Raw genomic sequence first — 14558 nt, 5'->3', positions numbered from 1 at the left:
GTTTTACTCTGTATCTTACCACGTGCTGTACCTGCCCTGGGAGTGTTTGATGGGACAGTGCATAGGGAGCTTTCCTCTGTATCGAACCCCGTGCTGTACCTGAATTGGGAGTGTTTGATGGGACAGTTTAGAAGGAGCTTTACTCTGTATCTAACCCCGTGCTGTACCTGCCCTGGGAGTGTTTGATGGGACAGTGCAGAGGGAGCTTTACTCTGTATCGAACCCCGTGCTGTACCTGCCCTGGGAGTGTTTGATGGGACAGTTTAGAAGGAGCTTTACTCTGTATCTAACCCTGTGCTGTACCTACCCTGGGAGTGTTTGATGGGGATGTGTAGAGGGAGCTTTACTCTATATCTAACCACGTGCTTTACCTGCCCTGGTACTGTTTGATGGGATAGTGTAGAGGGAGCTTTACTCTGTATTCAACCCTGTGCTGTACCTGCCCTGGGACTGTTTGATGGGACAGTGTAGAGTGAGCTTTACTCTTTTTCTAACCCCGTGCTGTACCTGCCCTGGGATTGTTTGATGGGACAGTGTAGAGGGAGCTTTACTCTGTATCTAACCCTGTGCTATACCTGCCCTGGGAGTGTTTGATGGGACAGTGCAGAGGGAGCTTTACTCTGTATCTAACCCTGTGCTGTACCTGCGCTGGGAGTGTTTGATGGGACAGTGCAGAGGGAGCTTTACTCTGTATCTAACCCCCTGTACCTGCGCTGGGAGTGTTTGATGGGGCAGTGTAGAGGGAGCTTTACTCTGTATCTAACCCCATGCTGTACCTGCCCTGGGAGTGTTTGATGGGACAGTGTAGAGGGAGTTTTACTCTGTATCTTACCACGTGCTGTACCTGCCCTGGGAGTGTTTGATGGGACAGTGCAGAGGGAGCTTTACTCTGTATCGAACCCCGTGCTGTACCTGAATTGGGAGTGTTTGATGGGACAGTTTAGAAGGAGCTTTACTCTGTATCTAACCCCGTGCTGTACCTGCCCTGGGAGTGTTTGATGGGACAGTGCAGAAGGAGCTTTACTCTGTATCTAACCACGTGCTGTACCTGCCCTGGGAGTGTTTGATGGGACAGTGTAGAGGGAGCTTTACTCTGAATCTAACCCCGTATTGTACATGCCCTGGGAGTGTTTGATAGGACAGTGCAGAGGGAGCATTACTCTGGATCTAACGCATGCTGTCCCTGCTCTGGGAATGTTTGATGGGACAGTGTAGCGGGAGTTTTACTCTGAATCTAACGCATGCTGTCCCTGCTCTGGGAGTGTTTGATGGGACAGTGTAGAGGGAGCTTTACTCTGTATCTAACCCCGTGCTGTACCTGCCCTGGGAGTGTTTGATGGGACAGTGTAGAGGGAGTTTTACTCTGTATCTAACCCTGTGCTGTACCTAACCTGGGAGTGTTTGATGTGACAGTGTAGAGGGAGCTTTACTCTGTATCTAACCCTGTGCTGTACCTACCCTGGGAGTGTTTGATGGGACAGTGCACAGGGAGCTTTACTCTGGATCTAACCAGTTTTATACCTGCCCTGGGATTGTTTGAAGGGACAGTGTAGAGGGAGCTTTACTCTGTATCTAACCCTGTGCTGTACCTATCCTGGGAGTGTTTGATGGGGATGTGTAGAGGGAGCTTTACTCTGTATCTAACCACGTGCTTTACCTGCCCTGGGATTGTTTGATGGGACAGTGTAGAGGGAGCTTTACTCTGTATCTAACCCCCTGTACCTGTCCTGGGAGTGTTTGATGGGACAGTGTAGAGGGAGCTTTACTCTGTATCTAACCCGTGCTGTACCTGCCCTGGGAGTGTTTGATGGGACAGTGTCGAGGGAGCTGTTCTCTGTATCTCACCCCCTGTCCCTATCCTGAGAGTGTTTGTTGGGACAGTGTCTAACCCTATGCTGTACCTGCCCTGGGAGTGTTTGTTGGGACAGTGTAGAGGGAGCTTTACTCTGTATCTAACCCCCTGTACCTGCCCTGGGAGTGTTTGATGGGACAGTGTAGAGGGAGCTTTACTCTGTATCTAACCCCCTGTACCTGCCCTGGGAGTGTTTGATGGGACAGTGTAGAGGGAGCTTTACTTTGTGTCTAACCCCGTGCTGTACCTGCCCTGGGAGTGTTTGATGGGACAGTGTCGAGGGAGCTTTACTCTGTATCTAACCCCCTGTACCTGCCCTGGGAGTGTTTGATGGGACAGTGTAGAGGGAGTTTTACTCTGTATCTAACCTGGTGCTGTACCTGCCCTGAGAGTGTTTGATGGGACAGGGCAGAAGGAGCTTTACTCTGTATCTAACCACGTGCTGTACCTGCCCTGGGAGTGTTTGATGGGACAGTGTAGAGGGAGCTTTACTCTGAATCTAACCCCGTACTGTACATGCCCTGGGAATGTTTGATAGGACAGTGCAGAGGGAGCTTTACTCTGTATCTAACGCATGCTGTCCCTGCTCTGGGAGTGTTTGATGGGACAGTGTAGAGGGAGTTTTACTCTGTATCTAACCCTGTGCTGTACCTAACCTGGGAGTGTTTGATGTGACAGTGTAGAGGGAGCTTTACTCTGTATCTAACCCTGTGCTGTACCTGCCCTGGGAATGTTTGATGGGACAGTGCACAGGGAGCTTTACTCTGGATCTAACCAGTGTTATACCTGCCCTGGGATTTTTTGAAGGGACAGTGTAGAGGGAGCTTTACTCTGTATCTAACCCTGTGCTGTACCTGCCCTGGGAGTGTTTGATGGGACAGTGCACAGGGAGCTTTACTCTGGATCTAACCAGTGTTATACCTGCCCTGGGATTTTTTGAAGGGACAGTGTAGAGGGAGCTTTACTCTGTATTCAACCCTGTGCTGTACCTGCCCTGGGAGTGTTTGATGGGACAGTGTAGAGGGAGCTTTACTCTTTATCTAACCCCGTGCTGTACCTGTCCTGGGATTGTTTGATGGGACAGTGTAGAGGGAGCTTTACTCTGTATCTAACCCTGTGCTATACCTGCCCTGGGAGTGTTTGATGGGACAGTGCAGAGGGAGCTTTACTCTGTATCTAACCCTGTGCTGTACCTGCGCTGGGAGTGTTTGATGGGACAGTGCAGAGGGAGCTTTACTCTGTATCTAACCCCCTGTACCTGCGCTGGGAGTGTTTGATGGGGCAGTGTAGCGGGAGCTTTACTCTGTATCGAACCCCTTGCTGTACCAGAATTGGGAGTGTTTGATGGGACAGTGCAGAGGGAGCTTTACTCTGTATCTAACCCCATGCTGTACCTGCCCTGGGAGTGTTTGATGGGACAGTGCAGAGGGAGCTTTACTCTGTATCGAACCCCGTGCTTTACCTGAATTGGGAGTGTTTGATGGGACAGTTTAGAAGGAGCTTTACTCTGTATCTAACCCCGTGCTGTACCTGCCCTGCGAGTGTTTGATGGGACAGTGCACAGGGAGCTTTACTCTGTATCGAACCCCGTGCTGTACCTGCCCTGGGAGTGTTTGATGGGACAGTTTAGAAGGAGCTTTACTCTGTATCTAACCCCGTGCTGTACCTGCCCTGGGAGTGTTTGATGGGACAGTGCAGAAGGAGCTTTACTCTGTATCTAACCACGTGCTGTACCTGCCCTGGGAGTGTTTGATGGGACAGTGTAGAGGGAGCTTTACTCTGTATCTAACCCTGTGCTGTACCTACCCTGGGAGTGTTTGATGGGAATGTCTAGAGGGAGCTTTACTCTGTATCTAACCACGTGCTTTACCTGCCCTGGTACTGTTTGATGGGACAGTGTAGAGGGAGCTTTACTCTGTATCTAACCCCGTGCTGTACCTGCCCTGGTACTGTTTGATGGGACAGTGTAGAGGGAGCTTTACTCTGTATCTAACCCCGTGCTGTACCTGCCCTGGTACTGTTTGATGGGACAGTGTAGAGGGAGCTTTACTCTGTATCTAACCACGTGCTGTACCTGCCCTGGGAGTGTTTGATGGGACAGTGTAGAGGGAGCTGTTCTCTGTATCTCACCCCCTGTACCTATCCTGGGAGTGTTTGTTGGGACAGTGTCTAACCCTATGCTGTACCTGCCCTGGGAGTGTTTGTTGGGACAGTGTAGAGGGTGCTTTACTTTGTATCTAACCCCGTGCTGTACCTGCCCTGGGAGTGTTTGATGGGACAGTGTCGAGGGAGCTTTACTCTGTATCTAACCCCCTGTACCTGCCCTGGGAGTGTTTGATGGGACAGTGTAGAGGGAGTTTTACTCTGTATCTAACCACGTGCTGTACCTGCCCTGGGAGTGTTTGATGGGACAGTGCAGAGGGAGCTTTACTCTGTATCTAACCCTGTGCTGTACCTAACCTGGGAGTGTTTGATGTGACAGTGTAGAGGGAGCTTTACTCTGTATCTAACCCTGTGCTGTCCCTGCCCTGGGAGTGTTTGATGGGACAGTGTAGAGGGAGTTTTACTCTGTATCTAACCCTGTGCTGTACCTAACCTGGGAGTATTTGATGTGACAGTGTAGAGGGAGCTTTACTCTGTATCTAACCCTGTGCTGTACCTGCCCTGGGAGTGTTTGATGGGAAAGTGCACAGGGAGCTTTACTCTGGATCTAACCAGTGCTATACCTGCCCTGGGATTGTTTGAAGGGACAGTGTAGAGGGAGCTTTACTCTGTATCTAACCCTGTGCTGTACCTACCCTGGGAGTGTTTGATGGGACAGTGCAGAGGGAGCTTTACTCTGTATCTAACCCCCTGTACCTGCGCTGGGAGTGTTTGATGGGGCAGTGTAGAGGGAGCTTTACTCTGTATCTAACCCTGTGCTGTACCTGCCCTGGGAGTGTTTGATGGGACAGTGTAGAGGGAGCTTTACTCTGTATCTAACCCCATGCTGTACCTGCCCTGGGAGTGTTTGATGGGACAGTGCAGAGGGAGCTTTACTCTGTATCTAACCCCATGCTGTACCTGCCCTGGGAGTGTTTGATGGGACAGTGCAGAGGGAGCTTTACTCTGTATCGAACCCCGTGCTGTACCTGAATTGGGAGTGTTTGATGGGACAGTTTAGAAGGAGCTTTACTCTGTATCTAACCCCGTGCTGTACCTGCCCTGGGAGTGTTTGATGGGACAGTGCAGAGGGAGCTTTACTCTGTATCTAACCCCATGCTGTACCTGCCCTGGGAGTGTTTGATGGGACAGTGCAGAGGGAGCTTTACTCTGTATCTAACCCCATGCTGTACCTGCCCTGGGAGTGTTTGATGGGACAGTGCAGAGGGAGCTTTACTGTGTATCGAACCCCGTGCTGTACTTGCCCTGGGAGTGTTTGATGGGACAGTGTAGAGGGAGCTTTACTCTGTATCTAACCTTGTGCTGTACCTGCCCTGGGAGTGTTTGATTGGACACTGGTAGTGTGAGTTGGAACCAGTTTTTCTCGAAGCATGTGTTTCGCTCTCTGTAAATGACACAGAAGAAATGCAGAGACCAGAAATCAGTGAGACAGAGAGAACCTTGTTCCAAGCAACAGTATATTAATATAAGTGATCTCGATACCCTCGATACAGGAGCCATAACGCAGTTTGCAAGGAACAGAAATAGCTGTACAATGGGACAAGTCGTGACACGGGATCTACCTCTCTCCGCATCATTGATATGGTACAGGCTGTAAGCACAGGCAGTGTGTACAAAATATAAACTAGATTCATTTCTATATAAATACAGAACCGGGATTCGTTTTTCTATCATTTTTAATGCTTTTTTTCATTTGAAATCTTTAAAGAGCATCTCATATGTTGCAGGGTAATGGGCGGGGCGTGGAATACTGACCAGCGAGGGATCTACTGATGGGTAATAATGACCAGTGAGGGAGGGATCTACTGACGGGTAATACTGACCAGCGAGGGATCTACTGATGGGTAATAATGACCAGTGAGGGAGGGATCTGCTGACAGGGAATACTGACCAGCGAGGGATCTACTGATGGGTAATAATGACCAGTGAGGGAGGGATCTGCTGACGGGTAATACTGACCAGCGAGGGATCTACTGATGGGTAATAATGACCAGTGAGGGAGGGATCTACTGACGGGTAATACTGACCAGCGAGGGAGGGATCTACTGACGGGTAATACTGACCAGTGAGGGATCTACTGATGGGTAATAATGACCAGTGAGGGAGGGATCTGCTGACGGGTAATACTGACCAGTGAGGGATCTACTGGCGGGTAATAATGACCAGTGAGGGAGGGATCTACTGACAGGGAATACTGACCAGTGAGGGAGGAATCTACTGATGGGTAATACTGACCAGTGAGGGGGGGTCTACTGACAGGAAATACTGACCAGTGAGGGAGGGATCTACTGTCTGGGAATACTCACCAGTGATGGAGGGATCTGCTGATGGGTAATAATGACCAGTGAGGGGGGGATCTACAGATGGGTAATACTGACCAGTGAGGGATCTACTGACAGGGAATACGGACCAGTGAGGGAGCGGTCTACTGGCATGTGATACTGACCAGCGAGAGAGGGATCTACTGAAGGGAATACTGAGCAGTGAGGGAGGGATCTACTGATGGGTAATACTGACCAGTGAGGGAGGGATCTACTGGCAAGTAATATCAACCAATGAGAGAGGGATCTACTGACAGGTAATACTGACCAGCAAGAGAGGGATCTACTGAATGGAATACTGACCAGTGGCGGAGGGATCTACTGACGGGTAATACTGACCAGTGAGGGAGGGATCTACTGGCGGGTAATACTGACCAGTGAGAGAAGGATCTACTGAAGGGAATACTGGCCAGTGAGGGAGGGATCTATTGAAGGGTAATACTGACCAATGAGGGATCTACTGATGGGTAATACTGACCAGTGAGAGAGGGATCTATTGAAGGGAATACTGACCAGTGTGCAAGGGATCTATTGAAGGGTAATGCTGACCAGTGAGAGAGGGATCTACTGAAGGGTAATACTGACCCGTGTAGATGGGGATCTATTGAAGCGGATAGCTCTGTGGATCCGATCCATTCCCTGGTGTTCTACGCCCATGGATAGACGAGGTACTTGACCCCTTGCTGTGTGCACCTGGAGCTGAGGGAGTGGCCTTTAGTCCCGACAAGCGGGTCCGAGGGACAAAGCAAGCATTGGCCTCGGGGTCAGATCTGTCACGGGTCTTCCTGTCACACAGGACGACACAGGACAGGAATGTCCCAAGACCCAGGCGAAGGCCTCGATGGGTGGAGAGGACAGAGTGTGTGTTTCGGGTCAGGACAGACATGGCCCAATCGCCAGCCCGTTTTGAGTTGAATGCTTCTACTGCCCTCCCTACTCCCACCACCAGTCGACCAGGGAGAGTGAGACTCCGGGCTGTGCCAACGCGAACTCCCAACCTGACACTGACGTCCCAAGGGGCTTTGCAACGCATTGTCAAAGGCCACCCAGAGATGACCCAAATGGAACCCGTGACATCCATATAGTGGCCCAGGGGGCAGCAGCGATGTGGCAGAGTGTGAAGAGTCAGGGGACAAATATGAAACTTCGAAACTCAAAATCTGCTTGTGACAACCTGAGGAACTTATAGACTTAAGGGAGGGAGAACCCAAGATATTATTCTGCTGAGAAAACACATTCATATCGTTACTTCCCTTTTGCAATTCCTCTCCTCCCCTGAAGGCACCCACTCTCACTGGGGTACAGATCCCACACACACTGACTCTCACTGGGGTATGGGTCCCACACACACTGACTCTCACTGGGGTCCAGTCCCACACACACTGACTCTCACTGGGGTACAGGTCCCACACACACTGACTCTCACTGGGGTACAGATCCCACACACACTGACTCTCACTGGCGTACGGGTCCCACACACACAGACTCTCACTGGGGTACAGATCCCACACACACTGACTCTCACTGGGGTACAGGTCCCACACACACTGACTCTCAGTGGGGTACAGATCCCACACACACTGACTCTCACTGGGGTACGGGTCCCACACACACTGACTCTCACTGGGGTACAGATCCCACACACACTGACTCTCACTGGGGTACAGTCCCACACACACTGACTCTCACTGGGGTACAGTCCCACACATACTGACTCTCACTGGGGTATAGTCCCACACACACTGACTCACTCTCTCTGGGGTACAATCCCACACACACTGACTCTTTCTGGGGTACAGTCCCACACACACTGACTCTCACTGGGGTACAATCCCACACACACTGACTCTCTCTGGGGTACAGTCCCACACACACTGACATTCACTGGGGTACGGGTCCCACACACACTGACTCTCACTGGGGTACAGTCCCACACACACTGACTCTCACTGGGGTACAGTCCCACACACACTGACTCTCACTGGGGTACATGTCCCACACACACTGACTCTCACTGGGGTACAGTCCCACACACACTGACTCTCACTGGGGTACATGTCCCACACACACTGACTCTCACTGGGGTACAGTCCCACAGGTATAGGCACACACAGTCAAAGACCTGTGGGTCGGGACACTCCTGGATTTAAGTGCTGGGAATGGAGAGCGGTGTCACGGGTAGTTCGAGGGGAGATCTGCCTTCCTATTGTCACACCGGGAAAAGGAGAGTGGGTGAGATATGGACCGTCACAAAGAGAAGATAATGGCCATGTTCCCGAGGCAAGAATGATTCCATTATCAAACCGGAGTGTTAGCAGGTCTTCTGTGCCGACACTGGAGGCACGGGGCACCTTGCGGATGTCCATCCCTTGACTTGCTGCCTTTATCTACACACACCGCGCGGAAACCCTACATCTGCTGCCTGGTTTGTTCCATCACCTTCCATCCCGCGATCTGCTGAGTGAAATCGGTCAGGAGAAAGCCGGGCTAACTCCGGCTCGACCTGCCCAGGGAGCGGGAGTGAGGGGCAGAGGGAGGTACTAATAAACAGAGGATGGTGCGGGAGTGAGGAGCAGAGGGAGGTACTAATAAACAGAGGGTGGTGCGGGAGTGAGGAGCAGAGGGAGGTACTAATAAACAGAGGGTGGTGCGGGAGTGAGGAGCAGAGGGAGGTACTAATAAACAGAGGGTGGTGCGGGAGTGAGGAGCAGAGGGAGGTACTAATAAACAGAGGGTGGTGCGGGAGTGAGGGGCAGAGGGAGTATTTCTCCACATCGCCTGTTTGGCCCCAGAAGAAACTTCGACACAAAAACAAAAAACAGGAATATTTGTCACCAAACGGTCTGTGTGCTGGACAATCACTGTGCACAAATCCACCCAGTAAATATATATTAATATATGTAAAAGATGAATTATTACAATCACCAGCAGGAACATACATACATTTTACATATAATATACGTGTAACAGTTCACAGCTCTCTTTCTCTCTGTCAATTTCCTCTTTGGCTGTGACCAATTTCTCCTTTACAGTGAATAGAATTTGTTTTGCCGTTTTTTCGATATACACAATCTTCTATACAGGAGTCCCATACACAACAGCAAAGCAAACTAGGAATCAAATAAATATTTTGTAAAATTACCCCTTTGTTTTGATTTGATTGCATAAGCGTGTAAATGTGATATTTTGTTTAATTATATATTCGCAGTATGTGTTTCAAGCCGGCAAATATTCATTAATCCTCTGGTCATCACATCGGTGTATTGTGGTTTCCGATTTCCAATCTGCGTCCCATTTTCTCCTCGTCTCTCCTGAGGGAGCTGACTCTCACTGGGGCACAGTCCCACACACACTGACTCTCACTGGGGCACAGTCCCACACACACTGATTCTCACTGGGGTACAGTCCCGCACACACTGACTCTCACTGGGGTACAGTCCCGCACACACTGACTCTCACTGGGGTACAGTCCCGCACACACTGACTCTCACTGGGGTACAGTCCCACACACACTGACTCTCACTGGGGTACAGTCTCACACACACTGACTCTCACTGGGGTATAGTACCACACACACTGACTCTCACTGGGGCACAGTTCCACACACACTGACTCTCACTGGGGTACAGTCCCACACACACTGACTCTCACTGGGGCACAGTCCCACACACACTGACTCTCACTGGGGTACAGTTCCACACACACTGACTCTCACTGGGGTACGGGTCCCACACACACTGACTCTCACTGGGGCACAGTCCCACACACACTGACTCTCACTGGGGTACAGTCCCACACACTGACTCTCACTGGGGTACAGTCCCACACACACTGACTCTCACTGGGGTACAGTCCCACACACACTGACTCTCACTGGGGCACAGTCCCACACACACTGACTCTCACTGGGGTACAGTCCCACACACACTGACTCTCACTGGGGTACAGTTCCCACACACACTGACTCTCACTGGGGTACAGACCCACACACACCGACTCTCACTGGGGTACAGTCCCACACACACTGACTCTCACTGGGGTACAGTCCCACACACACTGACTCTCACTGGGGTACAGTCCCACACACACTGACTCTCACTGGGGTACAGACCCACACACACTGACTCTCACTGGGGTACAGTCCCACACACACTGACTCTCACTGGGGTACAGTCCCACACACACACACACACTGACTCTCACTGGGGTACAGTCCCACACACACTGACTCTCACTGGGGTACAGACCCACACACACTGACTCTCACTGGTGTACAGTCCCACACACACTGACTCTCACTGGGGTACAGTCCCACACACACTGATTCTCACTGAGTGTTGGCTGGATATATACCCACACATTGCCAGGCAGGAATGATGCGATAGCGATCAGGGAGAGCAACTCTGACTCAGTGTCCCCTGCACCAGCCCCGGGGTACCGCGTTTGTAAACGCTGCACAAGCCAAGGGTGGGTCCCGAGACCATCGCCGGCCAGTCTCTGGCTGTCACAAGGATCTGTAGAGGGGAGAGCCACGCCGCTTAATATAACACCAGTGTAGAAAGTGCATCGACCGTCCCTGCACCTTCACGCGAGACGATTTGACATTTCTAAAATAAATCATCCTGGAAATAGCTCCGAGTTTTAAGATATTGGTTTAAAGCAAATTTTTATACATAATTCGGCCGCAGCTTATATACTTTATAAAATGTCTTGCACCTGTGTTAGTGGCTCACACATAGACAGGGGTCTGAAGTTGCCTTGTACATATTTACAGCCGCAACGTACAGTCCGTGTAGCAAAATAAGCTTGTGCACAAACTCCCGAACCATTCTGAGTCAGACAGACAGAACTGATCAAATATCATGAGGTGTAATTATATTGTATTGTTAACGTTAATTCCTTTAGATATGGTATTAAAGCTTGCACTGATCCAGGGGGCTAGGAATTGAGTTTTTTTGGGTAGGTGGGAGGGTTTATAGATCAAAAAAGGAATTTATATTCCGGATTGCATGGACCAGTGCTGATAAAGACTGATTCCCTGCTGTGTTGAAGCCAGTGACAGCCAGTGGGGGGCGGTGGAGGGCCATTAACAGCAGTGACAATGTCAGGCAGGACACTGCCATCGCCTCCTGTGAAACACTTCAATCCCATTCCTTCCGGGAAGGGGCCACATCTTCCTCCAATAAAAAGGGTGATTCAGGTAGAGCCGTAAAGAGCGACACTTAGAAAATATTTTGGCTGGAGTGAAATTCTGCAAAGGCAGAGCGATTTGACCAGTGTGTGATTCTAAGTGCTTTTCTAAGAAATGGTTTGTTTCAAAGTTATAAGGGACACAATTAGAGCCACATGTTTGATGGGACAGTGTAGAGGGAGCTTTACTCTGTATCTAACCCCGTGCTGTACCTGCCCTGGGAGTGTTTGATGGGACAGTGTAGGGGGAGCTTTACTCTGTATCTAACCCCCTGTACCTGCCCTGGGAGTGTTTGATGGGACAGTGTAGAGGGAGCTTTACTCTGTATCTAACCCCCTGTACCTGCCCTGGGAGTGTTTGATGACCTCTGGTCATCTCAAAGCACTTTACAGACAATGAAGAACTGTTTGGAGTGTAGTCACTGTTGTAATGTGGGAAATGCAGCAGCAGCCAATTTGCGCACAGCAAGCTCCCACAAACAGCAATGTGATAAATGGCCAGAATATTGTTTTTTTACTGATGTTGGTTGAGAGAAAAATATTGACTAGGACACTGGGGAGAACTCCACTGTTCTTCTTCAAATAGTCTTTTAGGTCCACCTGAGAGGGCAGACAGGGTCTCGGTTTAACGTCTCATAGGAAAGACGGCTCCTCCGACAGTGCGGCGCTCCCTCAGTACTGCCCCTCCGACAGTGCGGCACTCCCTCAGTACTGCCCCTCCGACAGTGCGGCACTCCCTCAGTACTGCCCCTCCGACAATGCGGCGCTCCCTCAGTACTGCCCCTCCGACAGTGCAGCACTCCCTCAGTACTGCCCCTCCGACAGTGCGGGGCTCCCTCAGTACTGCCCCTCCGACAGTGCGGCGCTCCCTCAGTACTGCCCCTCTGACAGTGCGGCACTCCCTCAGTACTGCCCCTCCGACAATGCGGCGCTCCCTCAGTACTGCCCCTCCGACAGTGCGGCGCTCCCTCAGTACTGCCCCTCCGACAGTGCAGCACTCCCTCAGTACTGCCCCTCCGACAGTGCGGGGCTCCCTCAGTACTGCCCCTCCGACAGTGCGGCGCTCCCTCAGTACTGCCCCTCTGACAGTGCGGCGCTCCCTCAGTACTGCCCCTCCGACAGTGCGGCGCTCCCTCAGTGCTGCCCCTCCGACAGTGGGGCACTCCCTCAGTACTGCCCCTCCGACAGTGGGGCACTCCCTCATCACTGCCCCTCCGACAGTGCAGCACTCCCTCATCACTGCCCCTCTGACGGTGTGGCACTCCCCCAGCACTGCACTGGAGTGTCAGCCTAGGTTATGTGCTCAAGTCCCTGGAGTGGGGCTGGAACCCACGACCTTGTGACACCGAGGCGAGATTGCTGCCCACTGAGCCACGGCTGGTTTTACTATGTGCGGAACCGGTGCTGTAAGATATGAGGTGCTTGGTTACTGCCCTGAGGATTAGACCAGCTGACAGTGAAATGATTGAAGTGTATTTGAATAGCTGGGGGTTACCGCAGTGTTGTGGTGTGCAGAGATAGTGAGCCCAGGGGCGGGGCGGGGGGGTCTTGTTATCAGGTGGTTCTGGGTCACTTAGGAACTTGCTGGGCTATTTCAGAGTCAACCACATGAGCTACATATATGACCAGACCAGGTAAGTATAGCAGCTTTTCTTCACTAAAGGACATGGGCAACCAGTGAGGGGTTTAGCGACAATCCGTCAGATTTTGTGGTCGCTCTCACTGAGACTAGCTTTTTAATTTCCAGATTTAATTATTTTAATGCATTCAAATTCTCAACTTTCCCTGGGAGGATTTGAGCTCCCTATCCCTGGACTATTACTAGCCCAGCAACAACACCGACCACTGCCTGTTTGAGGGACTCCCTCCAGCATTGACTTTGAGGAAGGAGGGAATTCCAGAGGCGAGGCACAGGGTCAAAGTGAAAGACACTGGGGTCTTGCAGCCCCAGCGGCAGGGAAGGGAATATTGGGGATGTGTGGAAGGAGGAAAGGGAGAGACCGAGCCAAAGCGGGAGTATCTGAAGTGCCAGAACCCTCGGAAAAGGTGGATCGTGCACAGACTGCTCTCCCTCTGTCTCTGTCTCTGGCCAGTGTGTGATATTCGGCTTTGCGATGCCTCTCAAACGCTGAGAGAGTGCGCAGGGGACAGGGAGGGGCGGTGACTGGAAGCTGCCAAGTTCTCCCAGTGAACAGGGTTTTTTGAGATATATATATATATTTATATAATGTCTGCTCATGCCTGCCTGGTCCGCGCAGTGAGCGCAGTCTGTCCGGAGCCGTGCTATGGGGAGTTTGGGGCTGGCCAGGATTATTCTCTGAGCGATTGGGAGAAGTGTGAGGTCGGTAAAGCATGCTAAAGTGGAAGGTTATACACTGTGCGAGCGGTTGGTTAAGCTGGTTAAAGTGTCACAATGAACTCAGTGCGAGGGATCTTCACACGCTGACTCCACACTTGGAGAAACATTTGCTCTTTTGTCATTTTTGCCTTCGAACAGAAAGTAGCGCAATATACAAGATGTCCCTTGTTCCCCTCCCACACCCCATCGCCACCGACACTTGCACCGTCTCCCTCTCGGCTTCCTCTCCCAGTCCTTCCCTCTCTCTCTCTCTCTCTCTCCTCGCCCGGACAATCAGTTTTCATGTTGATGTGTTTGTTTAAAAAAAAATGTCGGGCGCTCATCTCTTCTGGAAGCCGATCATAACCTTCGACACAAAGTTGACGATGGCGGCCGCCGGCTGGTTGGAGTCCATCTCGGCGAAAAGGTGGCAGACGTTGTCAGTGGTGCTGCCCTGCTTCCTGGCAACGAAGCCAAAGAGTCTGTGGGGGAAGAGGGGGAGAGGGAGGGGAGGGGGAGAGGGAGGGGGGAGAGGGAGGAGAGGGGAGGGGGGGAGGAGGGGGGGAGGGGGGGGAGAGGAGGGAGGGAGGGAGGGGAGGGGGGGAGAGGAGGGGAGGGGGGGGGGGGAGAGGGAGGGGAGGGGGGGGGGGGGAGGGGAGGGAGGGGGTAGAGGAGGGGGAGGGGGGGGGAGTAG

The 14558-nt window shown here is 51.7% G+C and overlaps 1 protein-coding gene and 1 long non-coding RNA gene across 10 annotated transcripts in view; both read right to left on the bottom strand.

Annotated features, from left to right (window-relative positions):
* Positions 1-9217: 9217 nt before the first annotated feature.
* Positions 9218-12370, bottom strand: LOC139259633 (uncharacterized). The gene is made up of 2 exons (XR_011592619.1): positions 11870-12370; positions 9218-11739 (listed from the first exon to the last, which is right to left on the bottom strand). It is a non-coding gene; the product is annotated as an uncharacterized lncRNA (long non-coding RNA).
* Positions 12371-12426: 56 nt separating this feature from the next.
* Positions 12427-14558, bottom strand: part of LOC139259631 (tensin-1-like) — an 875917-nt gene continuing 873785 nt past the window's right edge. For 3 of the 9 annotated variants that reach the window (XM_070875132.1, XM_070875133.1, XM_070875134.1), the window contains one exon: positions 12429-14346. In XM_070875132.1, coding sequence (XP_070731233.1) covers positions 14205-14346 — 142 coding nt within the window. In that variant the 3' untranslated portion in view covers positions 12429-14204. Of the gene's footprint in view, positions 14347-14558 lie in introns of all 9 variants that reach the window. The other 6 variants (XM_070875136.1, XM_070875135.1, XM_070875138.1 and 3 more) reach the window with 3 other exon arrangements.

Source organism: Pristiophorus japonicus, chromosome 3 (genome assembly GCF_044704955.1).
Source record: "Pristiophorus japonicus isolate sPriJap1 chromosome 3, sPriJap1.hap1, whole genome shotgun sequence".
Classification (NCBI taxonomy): Eukaryota; Metazoa; Chordata; class Chondrichthyes; family Pristiophoridae; genus Pristiophorus; species Pristiophorus japonicus.
This window is presented reverse-complemented; position numbering and strand designations above follow the sequence as displayed.